At 40.2% G+C, this 23,625-nt stretch overlaps 1 protein-coding gene across 3 annotated transcripts in view; it reads right to left on the bottom strand.

Annotated features, from left to right (window-relative positions):
- Nucleotides 1-403: 403 nt before the first annotated feature.
- The window catches only part of PTK2B (protein tyrosine kinase 2 beta), a 109,122-nt gene continuing 85,900 nt past the window's right edge, over nt 404-23,625 (bottom strand). Inside the window, exons 22-30 of one of the 3 annotated variants that reach the window (XM_089653873.1) lie at nt 22,297-22,371; nt 17,293-17,418; nt 16,979-17,140; nt 12,761-12,802; nt 10,619-10,646; nt 8,108-8,154; nt 7,882-8,025; nt 7,418-7,498; nt 404-5,545 (exon numbers count right to left, since the gene is read on the bottom strand). In XM_089653873.1, the coding sequence (XP_089509999.1) occupies nt 5,330-5,545; nt 7,418-7,498; nt 7,882-8,025; nt 8,108-8,154; nt 10,619-10,646; nt 12,761-12,802; nt 16,979-17,140; nt 17,293-17,418; nt 22,297-22,371 (921 nt within the window). In that variant the 3' untranslated portion in view covers nt 404-5,329. The remainder of the gene's footprint in view (nt 5,546-7,417; nt 7,499-7,881; nt 8,026-8,107; nt 8,155-10,618; nt 10,647-12,760; nt 12,803-16,978; nt 17,141-17,292; nt 17,419-22,296; nt 22,372-23,625) is intronic. The other 2 variants (XM_089653875.1, XM_089653874.1) reach the window with 2 other exon arrangements.

Raw genomic sequence — 23,625 nt, forward strand, 5'->3', positions numbered from 1 at the left:
TGTGTATTAAATGATGGAAATTGTATACCTGCCTAGAGTTCAGTTTGAAAAATTGCCCACTCAGGTTGACCAGAAATGACATGTCCTATCAAACAGGGCCCATTGTCCCCCAGACAGATAGCTAGCCATGGTTCACCAATAGTTACCTGACCTGGTCAGCACGCTATCTGCATGGAGTTTGCATGTTCTCCCCAGTTCTCCAATGCCATGCTGGTAGGTTAATTAGCTCCTGTCTAAATTGACACTGCTATGTGTATGTACAGTGTTTGAGATAGGGACCTTAGATTGTAAACTCCTTGTGGGCAGGGACTGATGCAAGTGTAAAACATGGTGTAAATTGTCACCACTAAATAAACACCTGTAAAAATAATATTATCCCAAATTAATCAAAAAGACAGAACCCTTCACATTTCCAAGATTACAAATATATTTACAAAATCTTTAAAGAATGTTAAGTACAGACCATAGAATCAAAGGTATTCACAGACAGTAATAGCAACAACATATTCAGTAGAAACTAAAAGATGTAAAAGTACAATTAATATACAATACAAGCATATTTATATCAAAGAATAACTAATGCATTTAAAGGAACACATGTAAAAGGTATTTGTAGAAACTCAACAATGATCACATTGGGCTTTATCTGTCAAAGCTTCTTATATGGATGCTCCAATCAAACATGAACATATCCATTTGTAGGCAGAGGTGACAGATCCTTCCTGGTTACCTATGGTAATTTTCTCACAGACATCTAAAGTCTTGGCTGCCCTGTCATCTAAATCCCTCATCTTATGAAGCTGATCCAGAAAAAATGCAGACCAGTTTCAGGGTTCCATGTACCACTCTTCCCTCAGGCGAAATCTGACTGTAGATGAGAAGATATCTTCCTGAGTATAATGGTCCTTGAACCCTTTTCAGTAGTTGCATGTGGTAGACATTATGACCAAAGGTTTATGAATCCCTCACGACCACAAAGACACAAGCTTATTGAACTTCTCATTCCGAAAGAAGGGGCGGTAATATGGAGACACTCCCAATGGAGCAAAACCAGCCTATACTCTTCTGGGAAGGCTTTTCCTAAGGAGTGTTTCTGTTAGTAACTGTGCCCATTTGTGAGGTCAGGTACTTCTGTTGGATGAGAAAACCTGGCTCACAATTGGCTTTCCAATTCATCTCAATGGTGTCCAGTAGGGTCGAGGTCTAAAGGAGTTCATTAGGGGTTGAGGTCCAAAGGTGTTCAGAACGGTTGAGGTCTAAAGGGATTCAGAAAGATTGAGGTCCAAAGATGTTCAGAAGGGTTCAGGTCTAAAGTTGTTCAGTAGGATTGAGGTCTAAAGACTTTTCAGTAGGGTTCAGGTCAGGATTCTGTGTAGGACACTTGAGTTCCTCCACACCAAACTGATCAAACCATGTCGTTATGGAGTTGGCTTTGTCCTCAGAGGCGCAGTTGTGCTGGAACAGAAAAGGGTCTTTCCCAAAATAGCGCCATGAGGTTGGAAGAGCAAAATCAGCTACAATGTCTTTGTATGTTATAAAGTTAACAGCACACTTCCCTGGAAACACCTGATTTCAATCATTTGGAGAGGGGTCCACATACATTTGCCTTTAAAATGTTAGTTGATCCTTTGGATGGAAGAACTCCCTGAGCAATAATGAGAGCCTTTGACTCCCAAAGTCATTCATTATGGCTGGATTGAAGCAGCAAGTTCATTGTGCTCTGAATCTGCTGAATCTGGCTTTATCTAAAATTAGAATTATAGTAAGCCATTGAGTAAGCATCGTGAACTTACTTCTTCAGTGCTACCCTAGATCTCTGAGTCTTGGGTAGCATGCAACACTCCAGGTCTGGACAGGTTGAGCTGTTTTATGTGGTCAGGAAGGTAAGAGGGGATATGGAGCTACACACAGTAATATTGGGTACTGTTTAACGTCTTCACAGGAATATAACAGGAGGAGCTGGGACGCACAAACTCCAAAGTGGATAGGAACAGAGTCAAGAAATATGGCACTGTTGGAATATCCAAGAATGATAGAAAGTCAGGGACTCCCTCAACCCTCCAAGCTTCATCTGGAACTGAAATAAAATTTATGGATGATTAGATCCTTTAACATAAACAGGGTAAGCCACCTAACATTAGTCCCATTTCTATTGGCCCATCGCTATGATGAACTTTTCTACCAGTCAATAGGAAGGCGCAGGAGATGGAAGGTTTTGGGTGAGCCAAAATGTCAAAGTTATCTATTCAGTTCTAATAAATTCCTCAAACAATTACACACACAGTAAGAATTTTACTACCAGGTCTTAGGTGAAAAGTAAAAATTATTTACATCATTTTCAACCCTTCCCCCAAATATACAGTCTTCTCATAAATCCCTTTGAAATGGCCTCCGAGTCAGTTAATACAAGGAAGAAATGAGGCACGAGATAGGATACAGCGCAATCCAATGTAACTAGCATGAAGTATAATACAATATAACTAACAAAGTATAGTACAGTATTTGCAGCGTAAACACTTTTAGTCAACCAGGCAATGAATGGAGATCCGGCATCAAAATGCTACCACATTGAATCAATCATATTTACTCAATAAAGCAAAACACTGGGCAGATGAATACATATATGGGAGCTGTTTTATTTGCCAAAAAAAGTCTATTTCTGGCCATCAAGTCTTGATATTTACACAGCTCTGCCATGTAGCTGGGTGGATGACACCACAGCGATGTCCTCTTTCAATCCCAAGTCTGATGATTGGGTGGTGAAAGAACAGCAGATAACCGATAAGGTCACCTCAATCTGTTCTCCCCACCTATCAGCCTATTCTCTGTCAACACATTTTCATTCAACACAACTAATTGACTCTTAGTCCTGACCCTCACACTTCTTCCAGTCTGATCTCTGCTATGCTGGGTATGCAAGAGTCTAATTCTAGATACTTCCATTACTTGCATTAAAAATAATATCATTTAATGACGTAATAAATTGCACCTCCATATTCTTCTTTTGCCTAGTTATATTGCAATTCCTGCAGCTAGCCATAGATCTTGAAGGCCAGTATCTCCAAAGGCTTTGATGGAAGAGAGAGATGAAGCGGAATGAGGACAGTCCCAATAACATGGAACACAAAATTGGGCAAGGTTTCTTCAACCAGCCCCGAAGGTCGCGTCTATGGGTGCTTCTACATTTCCACTCCCTATGTGGCCCAATGGATCATGCCTGACCGCAAAACATCACACTCTCGATAAGCCTTGCTAAGTCAATCTGAGCAGTCCTTGAGAGGGGACTCCAGGAAGCACTTTTTATATCCAAATTGTCCCCTTAAAAAAATAAAAACTTTAATTTCAAAAAGACAACCATGTGCATGAACATGCTGTTATTTGAGGGTCCCCATGTTTGCAATAGTCAAAGAGACATAAAATGTAAAAAATCTGTGAGGCTCCTTCACCTTTATACATCATGGAACTTGGCTTCCAATGGACCCCTTCCAACATGCATAGGAGGAGCTTGCCCCCTTCAACCACTAGATAGTACTCTGCATTTACCAATGATATGATCCAATGGAAGAAAGCCATTAACAGAGATGATGGGGATGCCAAATTAATTATAATTTCCTTTCCTTTTGTTTCCTCTTTTGTCTTGTGCAACAACAAATAGTATTGATTGTTGGGTTAACCAGCATATTCTATATCCACAACCTGGATGGTCTTTCTAGATACAAAAAAAGTTCACTATATTATATTTGCACATATTTTTGTAAGATCTTAATTAGCCTAAGCTTAAGAATAATTAGCCGATTTTAGTATTCTTACAATTCAATTGGAATCTCACGCCTTTCTTTCCCCTCTTATAGCCCTGTGCTGCTGTATATTATGAATTCTAACTGATTTTCATGTGGAATTGGCATAAAATGTAACTATTTTCTCCTAGTTACGTAGGTAATAGGGTTGAAAAAGGACAGCGGTCCATCCAGATCATCCTAGCGGCAATGCTGCTTAGTGCTCTCCCATTTCAGTGCTCTGCACTGACACAGCTGAGTATTGGCCACACCCCTAAGCCTCCTTAAACAAGCTTGTAGTGTGGAGGAAGAAAAAGGGGTGTGTCCGACTTGAGAGGGGTGTGTCTGTCTGTTAGATTGCAAAGGGCAGTGGGCAGCATGGTCAAGCTCCTATTAAACTGTCATACTCATAGTCATATTAAGCCACCTCGCACAACAAAGGTAACCGGAAAATGGAGGTCCCCAGTACAATGGGTATCTGACTTCATATCTGTTCCTGGGACTTCAATGGGGCTTTAAGCAAGAATGCCAGCTACGTTGCCTAAGACATATGTGACCATTAGAGGGCGCATTCATACATCTGTATATATAATACAGTAATTAAAAAAAAGAAATGAAGGGAAATGTAAAAGTAACATTAAAAAATTACCATCAAGTAAACATTATATTAATGTAATTATATATGGACTTCCTGAAATACACTGTTGTCTTCCTTCGAAGAAGTTATCCAACAGGAGAAACTGTTCGAGTGATTAACATATGTGTGTGTGTGTGTGTGTGTGTGTGTATATATATATATATATACACATACATATATATATATATATATATATATATATATATATATACATACATACATACATACATACACACACTGTATATACTCTACATAGTTTTTTTTATATAATTTTTGTTATTGGGGCATATATACACACATATATACACAGAGTGTGTGTGTATATGTGTATATATATATATTTATATATATTTATGTTTTTGGGTTTTTTTGACCAGTTTGTTTAGATGATTTTCAGCTTAGACCACTTACACCCTATGGAGTTTGTTTGCCATCACACTTTTTTTTTTTTTTTTTGCTTTTAGAGATAAAACAGGACAAACACTTCTGAACAGAAAGGTCTTGCTGGTAAAAAATACATTTAGCTATTAAAACGCAGAAAAAAAACATTAATCGAAATGCAAGGAAGCCCAATAAACACAGTCCAATCCTACTGAGAACATCGATAAAGCTGGGGGTAAGTTGCGTAGAGATCAGAAAAGAAGAAAAATGTACCATCAGAGTTCTTTTTTTTTGTTTTGTACAAAATAAATACCTCTCTACAAACCCTAAACTGCCACCTATACGTTTCATAGTAACTTAATTTTTTTTTCCTTTTACACGTCCTCAAGTTTGACTTGACAACTCAAGTTGAATTGTTGGTCCCATCAATGGTTGAGGTTAAGTTCATATTAGCAGCACTCGCTGTCTATATGGCCAATAAACTAGAGTGACTACTCCGCCAAACATCCGTTCCTTCCTGTGATCGTACGTTAAGTCACTCCGCTGCCACCTTGGCGAGGTTGGCTCTTACGCGAGCCTGATCGACGGAGTCCAGTAAGTTTTTGGCATCCACTGCCAATGCGTGGGAAGCTGTCAACATCTGCTTCTTACATTCTTCGCTTAGCGACGTCACCGCGTTCTGCTGAGCCAGGCGCATCTTGCTGATCAGCTCCGCCAAGTCCTTACTAAGTAATTTCTGCGTTCCTTCAATCTGAAAAAAAAAGAAATGATCATACTATAGTAAAAAAAAAAAATGGTTGTTTGTTAAAAAAATAAATTATATATATATATATATATATATATATATATATATATATATATATATATATATATATAATTAAAATATATTTTATTGATGCAATACTTTTGAAAACTTACTCAAAGTTGAAGTTATGTCAACAAAAATATAAAATACAAAAAATATAACATTTTAATTATTTTTATTTTTTACATTTTTGTTATTTATGTTATTTCTATGTTCATTTGTATCTTTGCTTAAAAAACTATAATAATAAAAATAACAGCAGTAAAAATAATAATTATTTTCATTTGTATAATTATTTAAAAAGATAAAATGAAAGATAAATAATTATAATAATATTAATAACAATAGCAATACTTTGTAATAATAATAATTATTATTATTTTCATTTGTAACATTATTTAAAAATAAAAAATAAAATCAAAGCTTATAGCTATTATTATTTTTATAAATTATCCTACATTTTATCTTTTTTAAATAAAGATATAAGTGAACATAACAGTAGAATAATAATAATAATATTACAAAGTTACATAGTTGCATAGTTAGTCTGGCTGAAAGAAGACAAAAGTCCATCCAGTTCAACCATTAAAAAAAAAAAAGTTATAATTCTATACCCACAGTTGATTCAGAGGAAGGCAAAAAAAAACCCAGCAAAGCACGATCCAATTTGCTCCTGCAGGGGGAAAAAATTCCTTCCTGATCCCCTGAGAGGCAATCAGATATTCCCTGGATCAACTTTACCTATAAATGTTATATCCAGTTATATTCTGTGTATCTAAGAAACAATCCAAGACTTTTTTGAAGCAATCCACTGAGCTGGCCAGAACCAACTCTTGAGGGAGTCTATTCCACATTTTCACAACTCTTACTGTGAAGAAACCTTTCCGTGTTTGGAGATTAAATTTCTATTCCTAAAAGAGTGCCGGAAAGATGTAAAGTGTGCCCCCTTGTCCTCTGTGATGACCTCAGGTCATAGTCTTAATGTTAGTCTTATTTTATTTTTTAATTTTTTAAATATTGATACAAATGAACATAACATGTTATTTTATTATTACTATTATTATTATAATAATATTATTATTACTACTATTATTATTAATAATAATAATAATAAGAAGAAGAAGAAGAAGAAGAGTCTTTTATTTTAATTATTTTTTTAAATAATGATACAAATGAACATAATATGCTATTTTATTATTACTATTGTTAATATTATTATTATTACTACTACTATTATTATAATATTATTATTATTATTATTATTATTATTATTATTAATAATAATAACAACAATATTAATAATAATAAGAAGAAGAAGAAGAATCTTTTATTTTAGTTATTTTAATTAGGATACAAATGTTATTTTATTATTACTATTGTTAATATTATTATGATTATTATTATTAATAATATTAATAATAATAATAATAATAATAACATTACTAATAATAATAATAATACAAATAATAATAGTCTTTTATTTTAATATTTTTTTTAAATAATGATACAAAATATAAAATATATAATAATAATGATAACAATAATAGTTATTATTATTACTACTACTACTAATAATATTATTATTATTATTAACTCCAATTTTATCTTACATTTTATTTTTTAAGGGTATATAAGTCAAATCCTATCAGCTTTGTTCCATCTGTGTCCCAGACTCATTCCCCTTCATTTCCTCTTCTGTAAACAGGATAAAATGCTGTCACTGGAACATTTAGATACACTCTAACCCTCATAATAAATGAGTCGGGTAAACAAAAAAAAAAACAGTTCTACTTTCATGATATTCTCAGAATATTTTACCTCTGTGCGTGAAGACTGTGGCAGAGATGGAAGGATCTCATCGACGCTACCTATGAGCTTTCGGAGCACGAGCCCGACGTTCTGGAAGGAGAAGGGTATAAAATGAGACACATCTAATTAGATTTTGTAATAACAAAAATGCAGGCATCATGTACTCCTGACCCGTGCACTCTGTGTTAGTTACTACCAACATCCTAACTCTCCATTACTTACTCCTGACCCCTTCAAACCTTTCTCACTCTTTGATGGGGCCTTACAAAGTTATTTCCTTTTAAATCAACCTGCTGAACCCCGGGGATCTTTGATCTCGTTGATCGTTGATCTCCACATCTCCAGGGTTACCTGCCCTTGTTTCAATAATTTTTTTTTATAGTTACATAGTTTGGCTGCAAAAAAAAAAAACAAAAGCCCATCCAGTTCAACCATTAAAAAGTAAAAAAAAGTAGAGTTATCTCCATTGTCACCTTGACCACACCAACATATTCTTCCGGTGGGATCTGGTAGATGTCGTTCTTTAATTGTAGGACCGATTTCACCAGCTCCATCACACTCTGATAGACGTTATCATCTGTACGATCGATGTTAGCCGTTGGCGCCGGCTGTAGAGACTGGGGAGAGAAAGCGTTTTATTAGCCGGGTCCATTGCTGGTGGTAGGACCCCTAAGTCGGATTTCTTGGTCGGGCACTCACCTGCGCTCCAAGCCGGGGGGGCTTCTGTGGCGGCACCGTGAACTCAGCTGTGGAGACAAGGAACAAGTCAGCTGTATACACACAGAGCAATCGATTGCCATCGGCATTCTTGGACTTGATTTGCCATTGGGAGTGTTTTGTTTTTCTCACTTGATTGATACATTGACACACACAGGTTACAATGACAATTAAGGGTTAACTTCCCACATCTGTGGCTTTTGAAATCACAATTAGTGTCGGTGTATAAATAGTCAATGAGTTTGTTATCTCTCACGTGGATGCACTGAGCAAGCTAGATACTGAGCCATGGGGAGCAGAAAAGAACTGTCAAAAGACCTGTGTAACAAGGTAACAGAACTTTATGAACATGGAAAAGGATAAAAAAAAGATATCCAAAGCCTTGAATATGCTATTCAATCACTTATTAAAAAGTGGAAAATTTGAGAATTTCTTGATACCAAGTCAAGGTCAGGTAGACCAAGAAAGATTGCAGGTACAGCTGGAAGAATTTTTTGGGATACAAAGAAAAACCCGCAAGTAACCTCAGGAAAAATACTGGAAAAAGTCAATGTGGTTGTTTCAAGTATCTGAATACAACGATGCTTGAACAAAAATAAGCTGCATGGTCAAGTTGGAGCTATTTGCAGAAAGATTGGAAGTCCACCACATGCTGGTGTGAACTGGTCCTCAAAATGATATGTGTTTTACTGTGGGAATTTATTCCCCTTTGGATGCCACATTGCAACCCAGTGCTGCATCGGCTCTGTCCGTGCCAACATATGGCCATGACGTCACCACGCTCCTGATGTAAACACTATCTAGAAGAATGGTGTGTAGACTCGCCTCTATATCTTGTTCCTATAGAGCAATTTGTAGAAGGAACAGAAGTCCAGGAGCTGAATAGTTGTGATCCGGAGCTCAGTGCTGGACCCCGGCTGTCCCTGACAGTCCATGGTTTCAGCGCTAGTTCTTGCAGCTGCTGAGTCCGGGCACTGATTTAAAAACGGCACTGAGACAAATAGCCACTGTTCATGTACCGTTATAAGACAGTGCCTAGGACTCAAGTGGTTAAGCAATCCATTAAATATAACATGTGCCCATCAGAGTGCCCCTTAACATAAAATGTGCCCGTCAGAGTGCCCCTTAACATAAAATGTGCTCATCAGAGTACCCCTTAACATAAAATGTATCCATCAGAGTACCCCTTAACATAAAATGTATCCATCAGAGTGCCCATTAACATAAAATGTGCCCGTCAGAGTGTCCCTTAACATAAAATGTGCTCATCAGAGTACCCCTTAACATAAAAAGTGCCCAACAGAGTGCCCCTTAACATAAAATGTGCCCATCAGCATGCCCCTTATTTTATGTTAAGGGGAACTCTGACGAGCACATTTTATGTTAAGGGGCACTCTGATGGGCACATTTTATGTTAAGGGGCACTCTGATGGGCACATTTTATGTTAAAGGAAACTTTGATGCTCAGATTTTATGTTAAGGGGGCACAAATGGGCACATACTGTGGAAAGGGGCAATCTGATGGATACATGTGATGGAAAGGGGCACTCTGATGGGGATACCTGATGTAAAGGGACACTCTGATGGGGAAATATGATAAAAAGGGGTACTTTGAGTGTAAGGGGGCACTCTGACAGGAATACCTGATGTAAGGTGGCAATGTGATGGGGATACCTGATGTAAAGGGGAACTCTGATGGAGACAGCTGATGTAAAGGAGCACTCTGATGGGGTCAACTGATGTAAAGGGGCACTCTGATGGGGACAACTGATGTAAAGGGGCACTATGATGGGGAAATATGATAAAAAGGGGTACTTTGAGTGTAAGGGGGCACTCTGACAGGAATACCTGATGTAAGGTGGCACTCTGATGGGGACAACTGATGTAAAGGGGTACTCTGATGGGGACAACTGATGTAAAGGGGTACTCTGATGGGGACAACTGATGTAAAGGGGCACTCTGATGGGGACAACTGATGTAAAGGAGTACTCTGATGGGGACAACTGATGTAAAGGGGCACTCTGATGGGGACAACTGATGTAAAGGAGTACTCTGATGGGCACACCTGCTGTGATGGGAATACATGATGTAAAGTTGCACTCTGATGGCGACACCTAGTGTAAGGGGGCATACTGATGGGCACACCCTATTTGGACCTTGGCCAGAAGAAAATTTTACTGACCGTCCCTTCTTGAATTTTAATTCAATACCCCTGCTATAGATGCCGTATCTGGGAGCCCAAAAACGTAATTAGTGCCTCTAGGCATGCAGTCGATCCCCTGCTCATGTGGTCGAAAAGATCCCCTAGTAACACAGTCCCACCATGTGAAAAATGGGGCATCTCTGGATAGAGCGGAGGTGACATTCTAACAGAGTCTGAAAATCTGAAGAGATCCTATCTACTACTTGTTGTCAGATATATAAATGTGATTTTACTGGGGTAAAACCGGTGACTGGTTCTCTTTATAATGACAGCAATGGCATAGTACTCACTGTATGAAACTTCTTTTTCTGTAGGTGCCTGAAAGAAAGAAACATATTTTAGAGAGTAGTTTATATATTTTGTTAGGCAAGTAAATCTGAAATATTGCACATGAATAATTTTTTTATACTGTATATAATTTCCAACCAGTAGATGGTGCTCAAGGCTCATTTTTGTATGTTTCAGGGTAACCTTAATTGCCATTAGCCTGTCCAATGAACGTGCCCCTCTGGCCACAAAGTGGCACAACCTTTCTCAGATCCTCATGAATTATCCAGATATAACTCCGCACTCCTCTCCTGCACATACTACCCACCACCATACACTCCGCACTCCTCTCCTGCACATACTACCCACCGCCATACACTCCGCACTCCTCTCCTGCACATACTACCCACCGCCATACACTCCGCACTCCTCTCCTGCACATACTACCCACCGCCATACACTCCGCCATACACTCCACACTCCTTTCCTGCACATACTATCCACCACCATACACTCAGCACTCCTCTCCTGCACATACTACCCACCGCCATACACTCCGCACTCCTCTCCTGCACATACTACCCACCGCCATACACTCCACACTCCTCTCCTGCACATACTATTCACCACCATACACTCCGCACTCCTCTCCTGCACATACTACCCACCGCCATACACTCCACACTCCTCTCCTGCACATACTATTCACCACCATACACTCAGCACTCCTCTCCTGCACATACTACCCACCGCCATACACTCCACACTCCTCTCCTGCACATATTACCCACCGCCATACACTCCACACTCTTCTCCTGCACATACTATCCACCACCATACACTCCACACTCCTCTCCTGCACATATTACCCACCGCCATACACTCCACACTCTTCTCCTGCACATACTATCCACCACCATACACTCCTCTCCTGCACATACTACCCACCACCATACACTCCACACTCCTCTCCTGCACATACTGCCCACCGCCATACATTCCACACTCCTCTCCTGCACATACTACCCACCGCCATACACTCCGCACTCCTCTCCTGCACATACTACCCACCGCCATACACTCCGCACTCCTCTCCTGCACATACTACCCACCGCCATACACTCCACACTCCTCTCCTGCACATACTACCCACCGCCATTCACTCCACACTCCTCTCCTGCACATACTACCCACCGCCATACACTCCGCACTCCTCTCCTGCACATACTACCCACCGCCATACACTCCACACTCCTCTCCTGCACATACTACCCACCGCCATTCACTCCACACTCCTCTCCTGCACATACTACCCACCGCCATACACTCCGCACTCCTCTCCTGCACATACTACCCACCGCCATATATAGTGCGACATTTATAGAGAGGGTTAATGTTACGTTTATAGAGAGGGTGTCAGGGCTCCAGGTATGACCAGAGGTGTGCGGACTGACACAGGGAAATGCAGGCTTCAGATATGGTATAAACAATATAATTTATTAAGACTAACAATACAAAACGCAGTGCAAAACTAAACATAAACACAGTGCAAACAAACCAAACCAAACCACCCACCGATAACAATACATACAATACAAAGAGTAGTCAGGCAGGCCGGGTCAGTAGCAAACGGGCAAACGGAGAACCAGGAACAGGCGGGAGAGTGGTCAGGGTCACAAGCTGGGTTCAGTAACTCACGGGCAGCGCGGTACAGAGGGTCGGGCAGAGAATGGTCAGGGTCACAAGCCAGGGATCAAGCAGGAGAAGTCAGCAGAGGTCAGGATCAGGGAGGGTCGGCAACAAGTCAGACAGGAACAGGAATACAGGATACAAGGTACAGGGGCCCATGGAAAAACACACACCAAGGCCCTGACTGTGAGTCTAGCCATTCCTTAAATACAACCCCTGCAATCAGCTTCAGGTGTTTGGCTGATTGCAGGGGTGAGTCTCTGATTGCTGAGAGCACCCGCTGGCCAGCCCTGGTACTGCAGCCCACAAGGCAGGTGAGTCCCACCATTATTGGCAAGTCCATTCCTGACAGAGGGTTAATGTTACATTTATAGAGAGGGTTAGTGTTACATTTATAGAGAGGGTTAATGTTACGTTTATAGAGAGGGTTAGTGTTAGGGTGACAGAAAGTTTACCAACTCCAAATTAATTCTTACTAATTCAGGTAGCTTTTCACCCTTCTTCTGCTGATTTGGATCCTAGAGACAAAATTTAGAACATATAAGTACTTTTACCCTGAAGGTAAAAAATGCTGTGAGCAGTTTTCTATATACCAATTTTTGGGATTATTTTATTCAATATTTGTTAAATATGGAAATATTTCTGTTCTACAAGTCTGCCGCTCAGGTTGATATGCACGGGTTATTAATGGGATTTTGTGCAGCCTCTCTAGGAACTTGTATGAAGGAGGTGAGGTTAGGCGGGTCCTGGGACCTGTGTACTTTTAATCATGTCCTATATAATGATTCTAACATTCATATTCTCATTCTTTTCCATTTTTTATAGTTTTTCAAAAGCCGAAACATATATTTTTTTTAATTTGACTAACATGGGGAATGGTTTAACCCCCCTCTTGGACCCATTGGAGAAATTTCCCTTCACTTCCTGTCAGGGGCCGACTGACAACTCATGGGGCCCCCGGCCAATAGGGGATCATGGGGCCCCCATGTCCTCACCCACACCCAAAAGAGCCTATGAAAAAGCCAATAAAAGGTACCAGGGGCATCTCATGGGGTCCCCTACTGACCCCTGGCCCTCGAGCATTGCCCGAGTGCTCGAATGGTCAGTCCGCCCCTGCTTCCTGTCCCAGAGACACGTGCACTTACAATACTCCATCATCCCGCACTCCCTACCCTACTGCCCAGGACTGGAGCAGTAAGAGAGGCTGTCTTTGTCATCTCAGACTTCCCATGAAGGAACATGACAGTATCCTCCTGAAAATGCCTGCAGAAGGCAGTTGGCCGGTCTTTTTCAGCTTTCCTTTAACATTCTGAGTGCAGTTACGTCTTGTATATTGCCTTGCACCATGACGGATTTTAATAATGTATTATAAAGCCCCATTCTCAATCTGTGATGACCCCTATAAATTAATATCTTCACCTTTAAAGTAAGCCAGGTCCTCTGAGATCAGAGATTTTCGAAATTTTTCCTGGACTCAGAATTGCGGTCTCTGCGTTGTATCAGAGTGGACTGATTGAATATTCCGCAGCCAATTACTTGCCCCTCCATTCTCCGTCCATCCGAATGCAGCCAGGAAGGAGGGAGCTCGCTGGAGACCAGGAATATGTAAGAACGGGTCGAACCCAGCCGCCTAATTAATGAGCCTGAGAGCCTACTTGTTAAACTCCTCAAAGCTCTGCAAATCTTGGAAGGGTGAAGGGTCACACATAGAAATTCAGAAGACGCAGCCGGGTTTTTGAAGTAAATTGGGCTTCGTCGTCATTGGTTCTTCTTCTCATCTGCTGCTTTTCGTGTTTGATCACCTTAATGGGCGCGTCGGTTTTTGGGGATGTACTTTAAAAGGTACCCCATCAGGGAAGAGATACTGCAAATTATCTGGAGACAGTATTATAGGCGCTAGGGTTTATATATAAAAAAAAAGACCGGTTATTGAAAAACATGGGGTCATCCGAGGACAAAAACCGACTACCCTTCAATATAGAACACCTACAAGTGAACAGTGCCTCTAATAGAGATACCCCAGTGGATTCCCCAAGTAAATAATGCCAATAACCAGTGAATTTCAAAACAAACAACTTTTTTAGTATACAAAATAATAATATAATAAATAAGTCAAAACTGAAAAAAAAAAACCCACTATACTAAAAAAACAAAAAAGGAAAAAAAATGTAACTCAATTAAAGGATAAGTTCACCGTTAGAACATGTTTCATTTTCCACCCGTTTTTTGTTCCCATAGCCGCAGCCGCACCCAATGCCCCCCCCCCCCCTCCTGACAGCACGGGGAGAAATCTCCCCATACTATCTGTCAGCTTTCAAAATGGCGCGGCCGTGTGGGGTTTCGCCTATACGGCTGCGTCACTCATTCACAGAGTTCTGTGAATGAGTGCCTACAAGGCCCAGCAGCCTTAGCAGATGTGGGCTTGTCGTTTTCAATGAACTACCACAGCGCTGTCAGAATATCTGCTTGACCGTACATCCCGTACAGCATGCAGATATTCTGACAGGTCTGCAGGAGACCTGCATGGCGTCAGAAATCTACTGATCGCTGGTGCAATGCTTTCCAGGCTCCTTTGGACAAAAATAATAAATGCACATTTTGTTGCCTGCAAAAAAATGTGCATTTTTTATTTTCATCCAAAAGGTGATCTTATCCTTTATAATTGTTTCTTATTACGCAAAATAATAATGTAAGAAATAAATCAAATCTAAAAAAAAAAACACCCACCAAAAAAAAACACTATACTAAGTAACAAATGTAAATGAAATAAAATTGTTCTTTTATTACGCAAAAAATAATAATGTGACAAAAATGAAAAAACACAAACTTAAAGTGCAAAACTGTTTTTTTTTTAGTTTTGGATAGAGTGAAGAGGGAACGCCTGTCAGATTTTTATTGCTGCCTCGGCCCCTGTTAGGGAGATTCACCCTCTCTGTTTGTCCTGTTTACCATTACCATTGAAAGTGAAAGTAAAAGAAAATCCCAAAATTTTAAAAGAAAAAATGAAGAAGAAAGAGGTAATGGGGAAATCTTCAAATGGGGACACTAGTTCTGGTGACCTGGGGGCCACTAGGGATTCCCTTAATTTCCTTCCACTTCCTGTTTTGGTTATGGGACACGAAGTCAAAGTAAACCTTCACAAAAAGCAAAAAAAAAAAACAATTGACAGGGGTTATAATTCTCCCTTATCCTATCCAAAATTAAAAAAAAGTTTTGCCTGTAGTCTGACTTTAAAAAAAAAAGGTAGAGGTTAGTGAGATTTCCCCCCTTCGGTGGGAGCCTGTGGCGGCCTGAGGTTCTGTGCTAATGGCGCGCTCATTGGGCGCTGCCTCCGACAACTCTAGGTCATGACTTCTGAATGGGACACAGCAGTACAGGCTCCCACTCATATGACCACTGTGAGAGCCAATCAACGTGTTATAGACGCTCTAGCCGCCTTCAAGCATTAAAGCCTACTTAATGGACCATGAATTTGAATAATGGTCCTAGAATCATTGCTCTCATTCCTGCATGCACATTGGTATGTAGCCCAATAGACATTTTTATTATTAGGTGCCCCCAACGCATGTGTGTATGTGGGGAGGGGGGCTCAAAAAAATGCTTTGGGTGCAACTTTACACTTTTTCACCAAACTTTATTTGTCAAAAAGTCCCTAATCTGATACTTTTTTTGGTGACAGGTTCTCTTTAATGAGACCCCTGATGTCTCACATGTCCTCTATTGAAAATAAGGTAACATCTGGACCCAGAAGTGACATTTTACACATCACTTCTGTGTTCTTAGTAGGAACGGGGAACATCTTATCACGGATCTCCCCTACCTCTACACCCACAATGATGGACATGGGTCTGCCAACAGGAATGCACAGTGAGGGAAACAGAGGGGCTCTAATATGAAGGGGTACTACAATGTGATGGGCACTTCTCATGTGGGGGGGGGGGGTATGATGTCATGGGGGGCTTCTGACATTAGGGGGAACTGAGATGTAAAAAAGGGGGGTTCTAATATAAAGAAGGCTTTTAGTGGTTAAGGGGGGCTCAGATGTGAACAGGGGACCTTCCTGGAAGGGGGGACTCTGACCCTCATGGTAGGGGGGTTCTGATGTAAAAGGAGGAACCTGATGGAAGGGGGTCTCTGAAGTATAGGGGTGGCTTCTGATGTGAAAGGAGGACTCTGAAGAACTTAATTATTAGAGGGTGATTATTCATTCATTTAAATTTTATTTTATTCATTTATAAAACTGATTATTTTTCTCAGGCCTGTACTTTTTGTGAGATATCAAATGTAGTCCTCATACTGAAAAGATTGGAGACTTCTCTACTACAGCAACACAACCAAGCCTACAGTCCTCCACATCGTCAGGAACTATGAAGTCCCTCATATCAAGCAATCAAACACATTCAAATGTTAATGTGTTAATGTACCAACCAGGGGCGGACAGACAACTCATGGGGCTCCCGGGCAATAGGGGATCATGGGGCCCCTATGTCCTTGCCCACACCCATAAAAAGGTACCAGGGGCATCTCATGGGGCCCCCTACTGACCCTGGGCTCTCGTGCAGTGCCCAAGTGCTCGAATGGTCAGTCTGCCCCTGGTACCAACTCAGTATGGCACAAAGTTGGCCACTTCATGAATGTAACTAATAAATATAGAAAGGAAACCCGATAATGAAGTACAGAATCTAATATCGCACCTTGAGGTTGTTGACCAGCGATTGCTCCTCCTGTTTCAGCCATTTGTTATCTTCGAGCATCTGCTGTTGTTGACGGTTTATGACCTGCAACATCTTGTTCCTTTCCTTCTCCCACATTTTCTGAGCCTCTTCCATGCTACTGGGCTTCACAAAGTCCTCCTCCTTCAATAAAGGTTGACATAAATGATACACATTGAGATCCAAACACTGAAGACATTGAAGGTCAACTGATGGCCAGGTGACCCCAAGAGACCACACACATGCTACAATACATTTTTTCACCATAATGGTAATGCAAAGCATGCAAGCCTTACCCTCATACTGCGACGTTTGATGATGCTATGGCGCAGGAGTGGTGGGCTGTGGGTGGAGTCAATTGGAGACTGGTACTCTGTGGGGCTACAGAGCGTAGGAGAGCTGGCACACAGACTTTCAGGCACCTGTGCAGGAAAAGGTGCGGGCACAGACACAGACAATTAGCAGCATTGGTAAGTGCAAGACAGAGCAGTAATACACAAGGAAGCACAACGGATACACAAACGGGTTTTCCACAAAACTTGGCAAAAGCAGCTCGGCATCCAAGCATGTGTTTAGAGCTGGACGCAACACAAAGTCTGCGGGCTGTTAGACTTCATAAAATACATAACAAAAAAAAGAAACCCTTGGCCAAGCCTAAATAGTAGAACAGGGTTTCTCAACCAGGGGTTCAATGAAACCCTAGGGTTCCTTCAAAGGTTGATAGGGGTTCCTTGAGCAATGAACAATTTCTGCCTCTGACACCATTGACCTTTTTAGCTATTTATAAGGCGGTCATTCTTGTTGATATAGTCATTTTTAGTAGGGGTTCCCTGAGCCCAATAAAGTTATTTCAAGGGTTCCTCTGTGTTGATAAGGCTGAGAAAGGCTGCCCTAGAGTCACTTGGAGCTTCTTGTACTCACTCCCCGAGTATGTGCTGCCCCAAACCAAAAAGTCAGAATGGCTCAGTGATTAGGTTGTTGGACTTAAGATCTGATGGATGCACATCCACATGGTTTCAGTCTCCACTGGTAGCCTTTTATAATGAACTGGACACCTTGAAAGCCAGAGGTTGACAGGGTTTTGGAAAAGTGGGCATGGGAAGAAGGTACGAGGGGGCAAGAGGTCTTGGGAAGAATGAAGAGGACAGTTTGGATGATGTTTTGAGATGAGGTTGGTAATGCAGATGTGGGGTCGACTTGTAGATGGCTTTGTATGCTGATGATATAATTTAGATATTATACGTTGGGGGACTGGCAGCCAATTGAGGAATTTGGCAGAGAGGGGTGGCAGACACTGAGTAGTTTTTAAAGTAGAGGTCCAGTAAAATCCTAACTATACTTAAACCTGCTCCAAACCCCATTCTAAGCCTATTTTAACTAACCTGTAAAGAAAAGATGTCTATACTTACCTGAGATCACTCCACTCTGGTCATATGATCGTCTCCCAGTGCCAACTTCAGTATCAGTAAAGTATAAAAAAGTTGGAGCAGCCAACAGCAGATGCCCCATAGTATGCCCATGGGTGACGTCACCTCCTGGGCTCTGCAGGATCTCTCCTCTTCACTGAAGCTGAGGTGATCATGTGGCCAGACCGGAGTGCCCTCAGAATAGGTAATTACTGACATCTTTCTAGGCCCGGGCATTTTAGACTGAGCAACCCTTTTTTTTTCATTATCCTTGTCGCTCACTAACTGGTTGCTAGAGGTTACTGCACATCATTGCTGCTCACTGATTGGTAGCTAGAGGTTACTGAATATAATTACCGCTCACTTATTGGTAGCTAGAGGTTACTGAATATCATTGCAGCTCACTGATTGGTAGCTCGAGGTTACTGAATATCATTGCCGCTCACTGATTGGTAGCTAGAAGTTACTGCATACCATTACCGCTCACCGATTGGTTGTTAGAGATTACTGGACATACTGAACAGAGAATAACAGAATGTAAAGTGAATGCAGCATGCAAGCATCAGACATAGAGTTCTATATCAGCACACTAGAGAGTTAAACTCACAAATTGTCTTTTTTTAAACATAAGTATGGAGCTCACTTTCTCTCCCCAGCTCATGGTGTCTGCAGCAGGTGGCAGCAGTGACACCTATCCCCAACATCAGGCCATGGGTTCTCCTCCAGCTCCTTCCCTTTATGCATCAGCTGACCTGTTGTTTCTGCCCCCCAGCCCCAATGGCCGATCTAAATGGACGGATGGCCACAGAAAGACTGGGTGAGCAGCGCAGGCTCAAGGAGCAGCCCATCTGCTTTTAGCCCCAAGGACATGCAGCCTGGTAACCCTGACCCACCACGTGAATGCCCTGTGTGCCTTATGGCCAGTCTGATCTTTCCTTTACAGGGTAGTTAGAAAAGGCTTAGAATTGGAGGTGGGAGCAGTTAGTATTTGACTGGACTTCTACTTTAAGGTGGATGAGTCTGGCGGGTGGCCATTGCCTGAATAATAGAGAAATGTTTCTCCTCTTCTATATTGATGTTCAGGTATACAGTATGTAGCTATATTAGAGAATATTTTTAAGGGCATGCAAAGTATTTTTGCGAAAAGGAAAACCTTCTTCCCCTGACTACTAACATTTCTTTTGTTTTGGATATTTTGCAGCACATGTACAGTGCAGTGTACACTTCTAGCTCAATACCAACATCTGTAATGGAGCCTGGAACCGTGATGATGTAACTGCAGCGTACACATACCGGAGTGATATCATCAATGGCAGACCTAGAAAACACTGGACACAGAAGAGGTTGTGAAAACACCAGGATGGCCGAGTGGTTAAGGCCAAGTGGTTGGGCTTAAGATCCAATCAATGTATATCTTCGTGGGTTTGATCCCCACTCCTGGTATGTATGGATAAATCATGCATTTGCTCATATGCTTTCTCAGTGGAATGCTTTAGCCAAACATCAACAGAATTGCTAAATGCCTTTGGAGGAAATGTACAGTATGTCTTGATAACATTTAAAAAATACATATTCAGTACATCTCTGCAATACATGCATATCCCCCCATGTACTCTAGTGGACTGACAACACTGAAATCCCAAGCTGTCTTATCAATGGCTCAGGTTAGCTTGATGGATCATAGTACGCATCCTCCTTATGTTATCGGGAGGGGAAGGTGATATGTAGTCTAAATGAGGAACCCAGCCTGTTACTGGCAGGATCATCAGGGGTAAAAAATATTCTGCCAAAAAGAAAAATAATGCAGTTACCATATCTAAGACCCGGAAAGCAGCAATGTATAACATTATTACTCTGGTTTAGAGACACTTTAGAAGATGTTTTCAAACCATAGAATAGTAATTCTATAATCCTTGTAATTGTTCTTGTTATTATTAATAATATGCTAATTGTTGTTAATATAATTTATAATGATAATTCTGATCATTATTAATAACAAAACAATAATAATAATTACTTTAAACTCTAATAATAAATATTATTAATGTTAAAAAATATATTATTAATATTATTATTATTACTACTGCTAACAATAATGATAAATTACACTATAGAAGATTAATATTGTTAATATTATAGTATTATTATTATTATTATTATTTCTACTCTCACTAATATTATTAATGATAAAACTTATTATGGAATAAATATTGTTATTAATAAAATATATTATTTGTAATAATCTATCGTTTTTATTTATAAATATGACCTAGCTAGGGTTTATACCTACTTTAAATGACTGAAATATGGTTTACAGAAAAACATTTTTGTGTCAATGACCATTTCTTGCAAGATTGGTTTACTACAGACATATAGAACTATTAACTCAAAACTGTTTGTATCTTAAATCTAAACTTTTATCTAAAATAAAAAACGAACAACAAAATAATCCAGTTATCCATTTTGTTTGAATAAATACTAATATTGTTATTATAAAATGCATTATTATTACAATTATTATTATTAATACTACTACTATTAGTAGTAGTAGCATTAGTAATAGTAGCAGCAGCAGTAGTAGTAGTAGTAATAATAATAATAATAAATTATACTATTAAAACACAATTATTGTTATTATTACTAATAATAATAATATATTATATGATACTATCAAATTATGTTATTGTTAGTAATAAAATAGATTATTTTTCATAAATAATTTTTTTGTTTTTTTTTTTAAATATGACCTAGCTAGGGTTTAGATCTACTTTAATATGACTGAACTATGATTACAAAAAAATATTTTCTGTCAACGGTCTTCTCTTGTAAAATTGGTTTACTACAAACGCATAGAACTATTGACTCAAAACGGTTTGCATCTTAAATCTAAACTTTAACATAAAAAGAACAACAAATAATGCAGTTATGCATTATGTTTATATTTAAAAAAATATATATTTAGTAGTAGTTTGGCGCTGTCCAATTTCTTTGGGTAACCTAAGATAAGACAGGTGTCCTGGCCATTAGATTTGTAAAGCCCACATGCCGGTCACATACCATGGTCCTCCAGCATATGTTAACTTTTTCAGTTGAATTTTATATCCCCTGATTAACATCACGCCGTGGAGACAGTGCGCGTTGGGCACTGTACCGCTAATTGAAAATAAATGACATTTAAGAAGACTGCCAGGAGTTGGAGTCTTTGAAGTGGAACTCATCAGAAATTCACTTCTACACCTCGGAGGATCGGTGAGGGCACCGGACACTCTCCGATAAGGTTTTCCTTTTAACTGGGAAATGTCTTTACATTTGTGGCTTCTTATCAGCAAATGACACATTCATGCCCTCATTGTGGCCACATATTTCTCCGTGCTAATGACGTCAGTGCTGCTAAAGAGCAGGAAATTAAATACAAGCCGATGTCCATCCTTGTAGCGACTATGTCATCGTGATGAGCTGCTATGGGTAGCATGGCTGGTGGTGAATGCAGACAGATCATTTTCAGGCACAGCAGAAAATTGCTGTAGACGGGGTAAAGCTGCCAATAAAGGGGTACAGGCAGTATCCTCGTACTGAGCCCAGGCCCCGTCGGGTCAGCAGGTGGGTCCAGGTCCTAGTCAAGAAGAGGTTGCCTGAAGGACCTGGTGGCGGGAGTGCAAGAGGACAGTGCAGCATTCTGCCAAATGGATCCAGACATGGCAGGGGCCACCATTTTAAAACAGCACCCAAGATTCAAGCCAGCACTAAGGGAAAAGTGCATGTATTGCAAATATTTACTGTTTTTTGTTTAAAATTTTTGCCCAGACATACATGAGACTTCAGAATGGACTTCCGTTGCACCATCAATAGCTTGATTCTGTTTTTTTCTTAGAATTAGTGATGGCCAGTATTTACCTGAAACTGCAGCTTTGGTGCCAGTAAGTTCCCTAAGTTCCCAGGTGCAGCTGCCTTGTACTTTGGCCGATTTGGCTAAAAAACAAAAACAAAAATGATACGGGTATATACACATTTTGTAAAAAGTTACTTTATAATTTATAATGTTAGAAATCCTCAAAAACAGTTATTATCTGTCATAGTTGACATCAGTAGACTACAAATGTCTACTTCATGTCAGTGTCTTAAGTAGGAGCTCCAGCCAACTACATTATTTTAAACATTTTGGACAAATTGGGGAAGACTTGCCTGTCCCAATAACACAGTAGGAAAAGAGAAGAAATCCCCAAAGTGAGACACAAGGTAGACCTCCAGCCAAAACATTTTTCTATTTTTGATTACAATGGTGGAGGGAGTAAACCTCTTTCAGATTTTTTTTGCTGTCCTTGTGGGAATTTTCTCCCTCTATTCTATGTGGTCATCAGGTAGGAAGTGAGGGGGAAACTTTCCAACTGGCACCAACGGGATCCACAATGAATAGGAAAATGAGGACACATCTCCCCAGATGGAGACAAAAAGAGGTCCTCTAGCCAAAAATGTTTTCTGTTTTGGATAGACTGCTGAAGGGTATGAACCTCTTTCAGATTTTTACTGCTGTCCTTGTTAGGAAGTTTTGCCCCCACTCCCTATGTGGTCATTCATACCTCTCAACTGGCACCAAAAAACAAAAAGGAACTGAGGACAGATCTCCCCAGATACAGACAGAAGGAGGACCTCCAGACAAAAATGTTCATGTTTTGGAAAGCCTGCTGAAGGGTACAAACCTCTTTCAGATTTTTATTGCTGTCTTTGTTAGGAAGTTTCCCCCTCACTTCCAAAGTGGTCATTCAGACTTCCCAGCTGACACCAAAAAACAAAAAGGACATGAGGACAGATCTTCCCAGATAGGGACAGAAGGAGGAGCTCCAGCCAAAAATGTTCCCATTTTGGATAGCATGCTGAAGGGTACAAACCCTTGTTAGGAAGTTTTGCCCCCACTTCCTATGTGGCCATTCAGACTTCTCAACTGGCACCAAAAAACAAAAAGGAACTCAGGACAGATCTCCCCAGATACAGACAGAAGGAGGACCTCCAGCCAAAAATGTTCCCGTTTTGGATAGCCTGCTGAATGGTACAAACCTCTTTTAGATTTTTATTGTTGTCCTTGTTAGGAAGTTTTGCCCCACTTCCTATGTGGTCATTCAGACTTCTCAACTGGCACCAAAAAACAAAAAAGGAACTGAGGACAGATCTCCCCTGATACAGACAGAAGGAGGACCTCCAGTCAAAAAAGTTTCTGTTTTGGATAGA

This window comes from Staurois parvus, unplaced genomic scaffold, assembly GCF_062004578.1.
Source record: "Staurois parvus isolate SC_StPar_1 unplaced genomic scaffold, SC_StPar_1.0 ptg000723l, whole genome shotgun sequence".
Classification (NCBI taxonomy): domain Eukaryota; kingdom Metazoa; phylum Chordata; class Amphibia; order Anura; family Ranidae; genus Staurois; species Staurois parvus.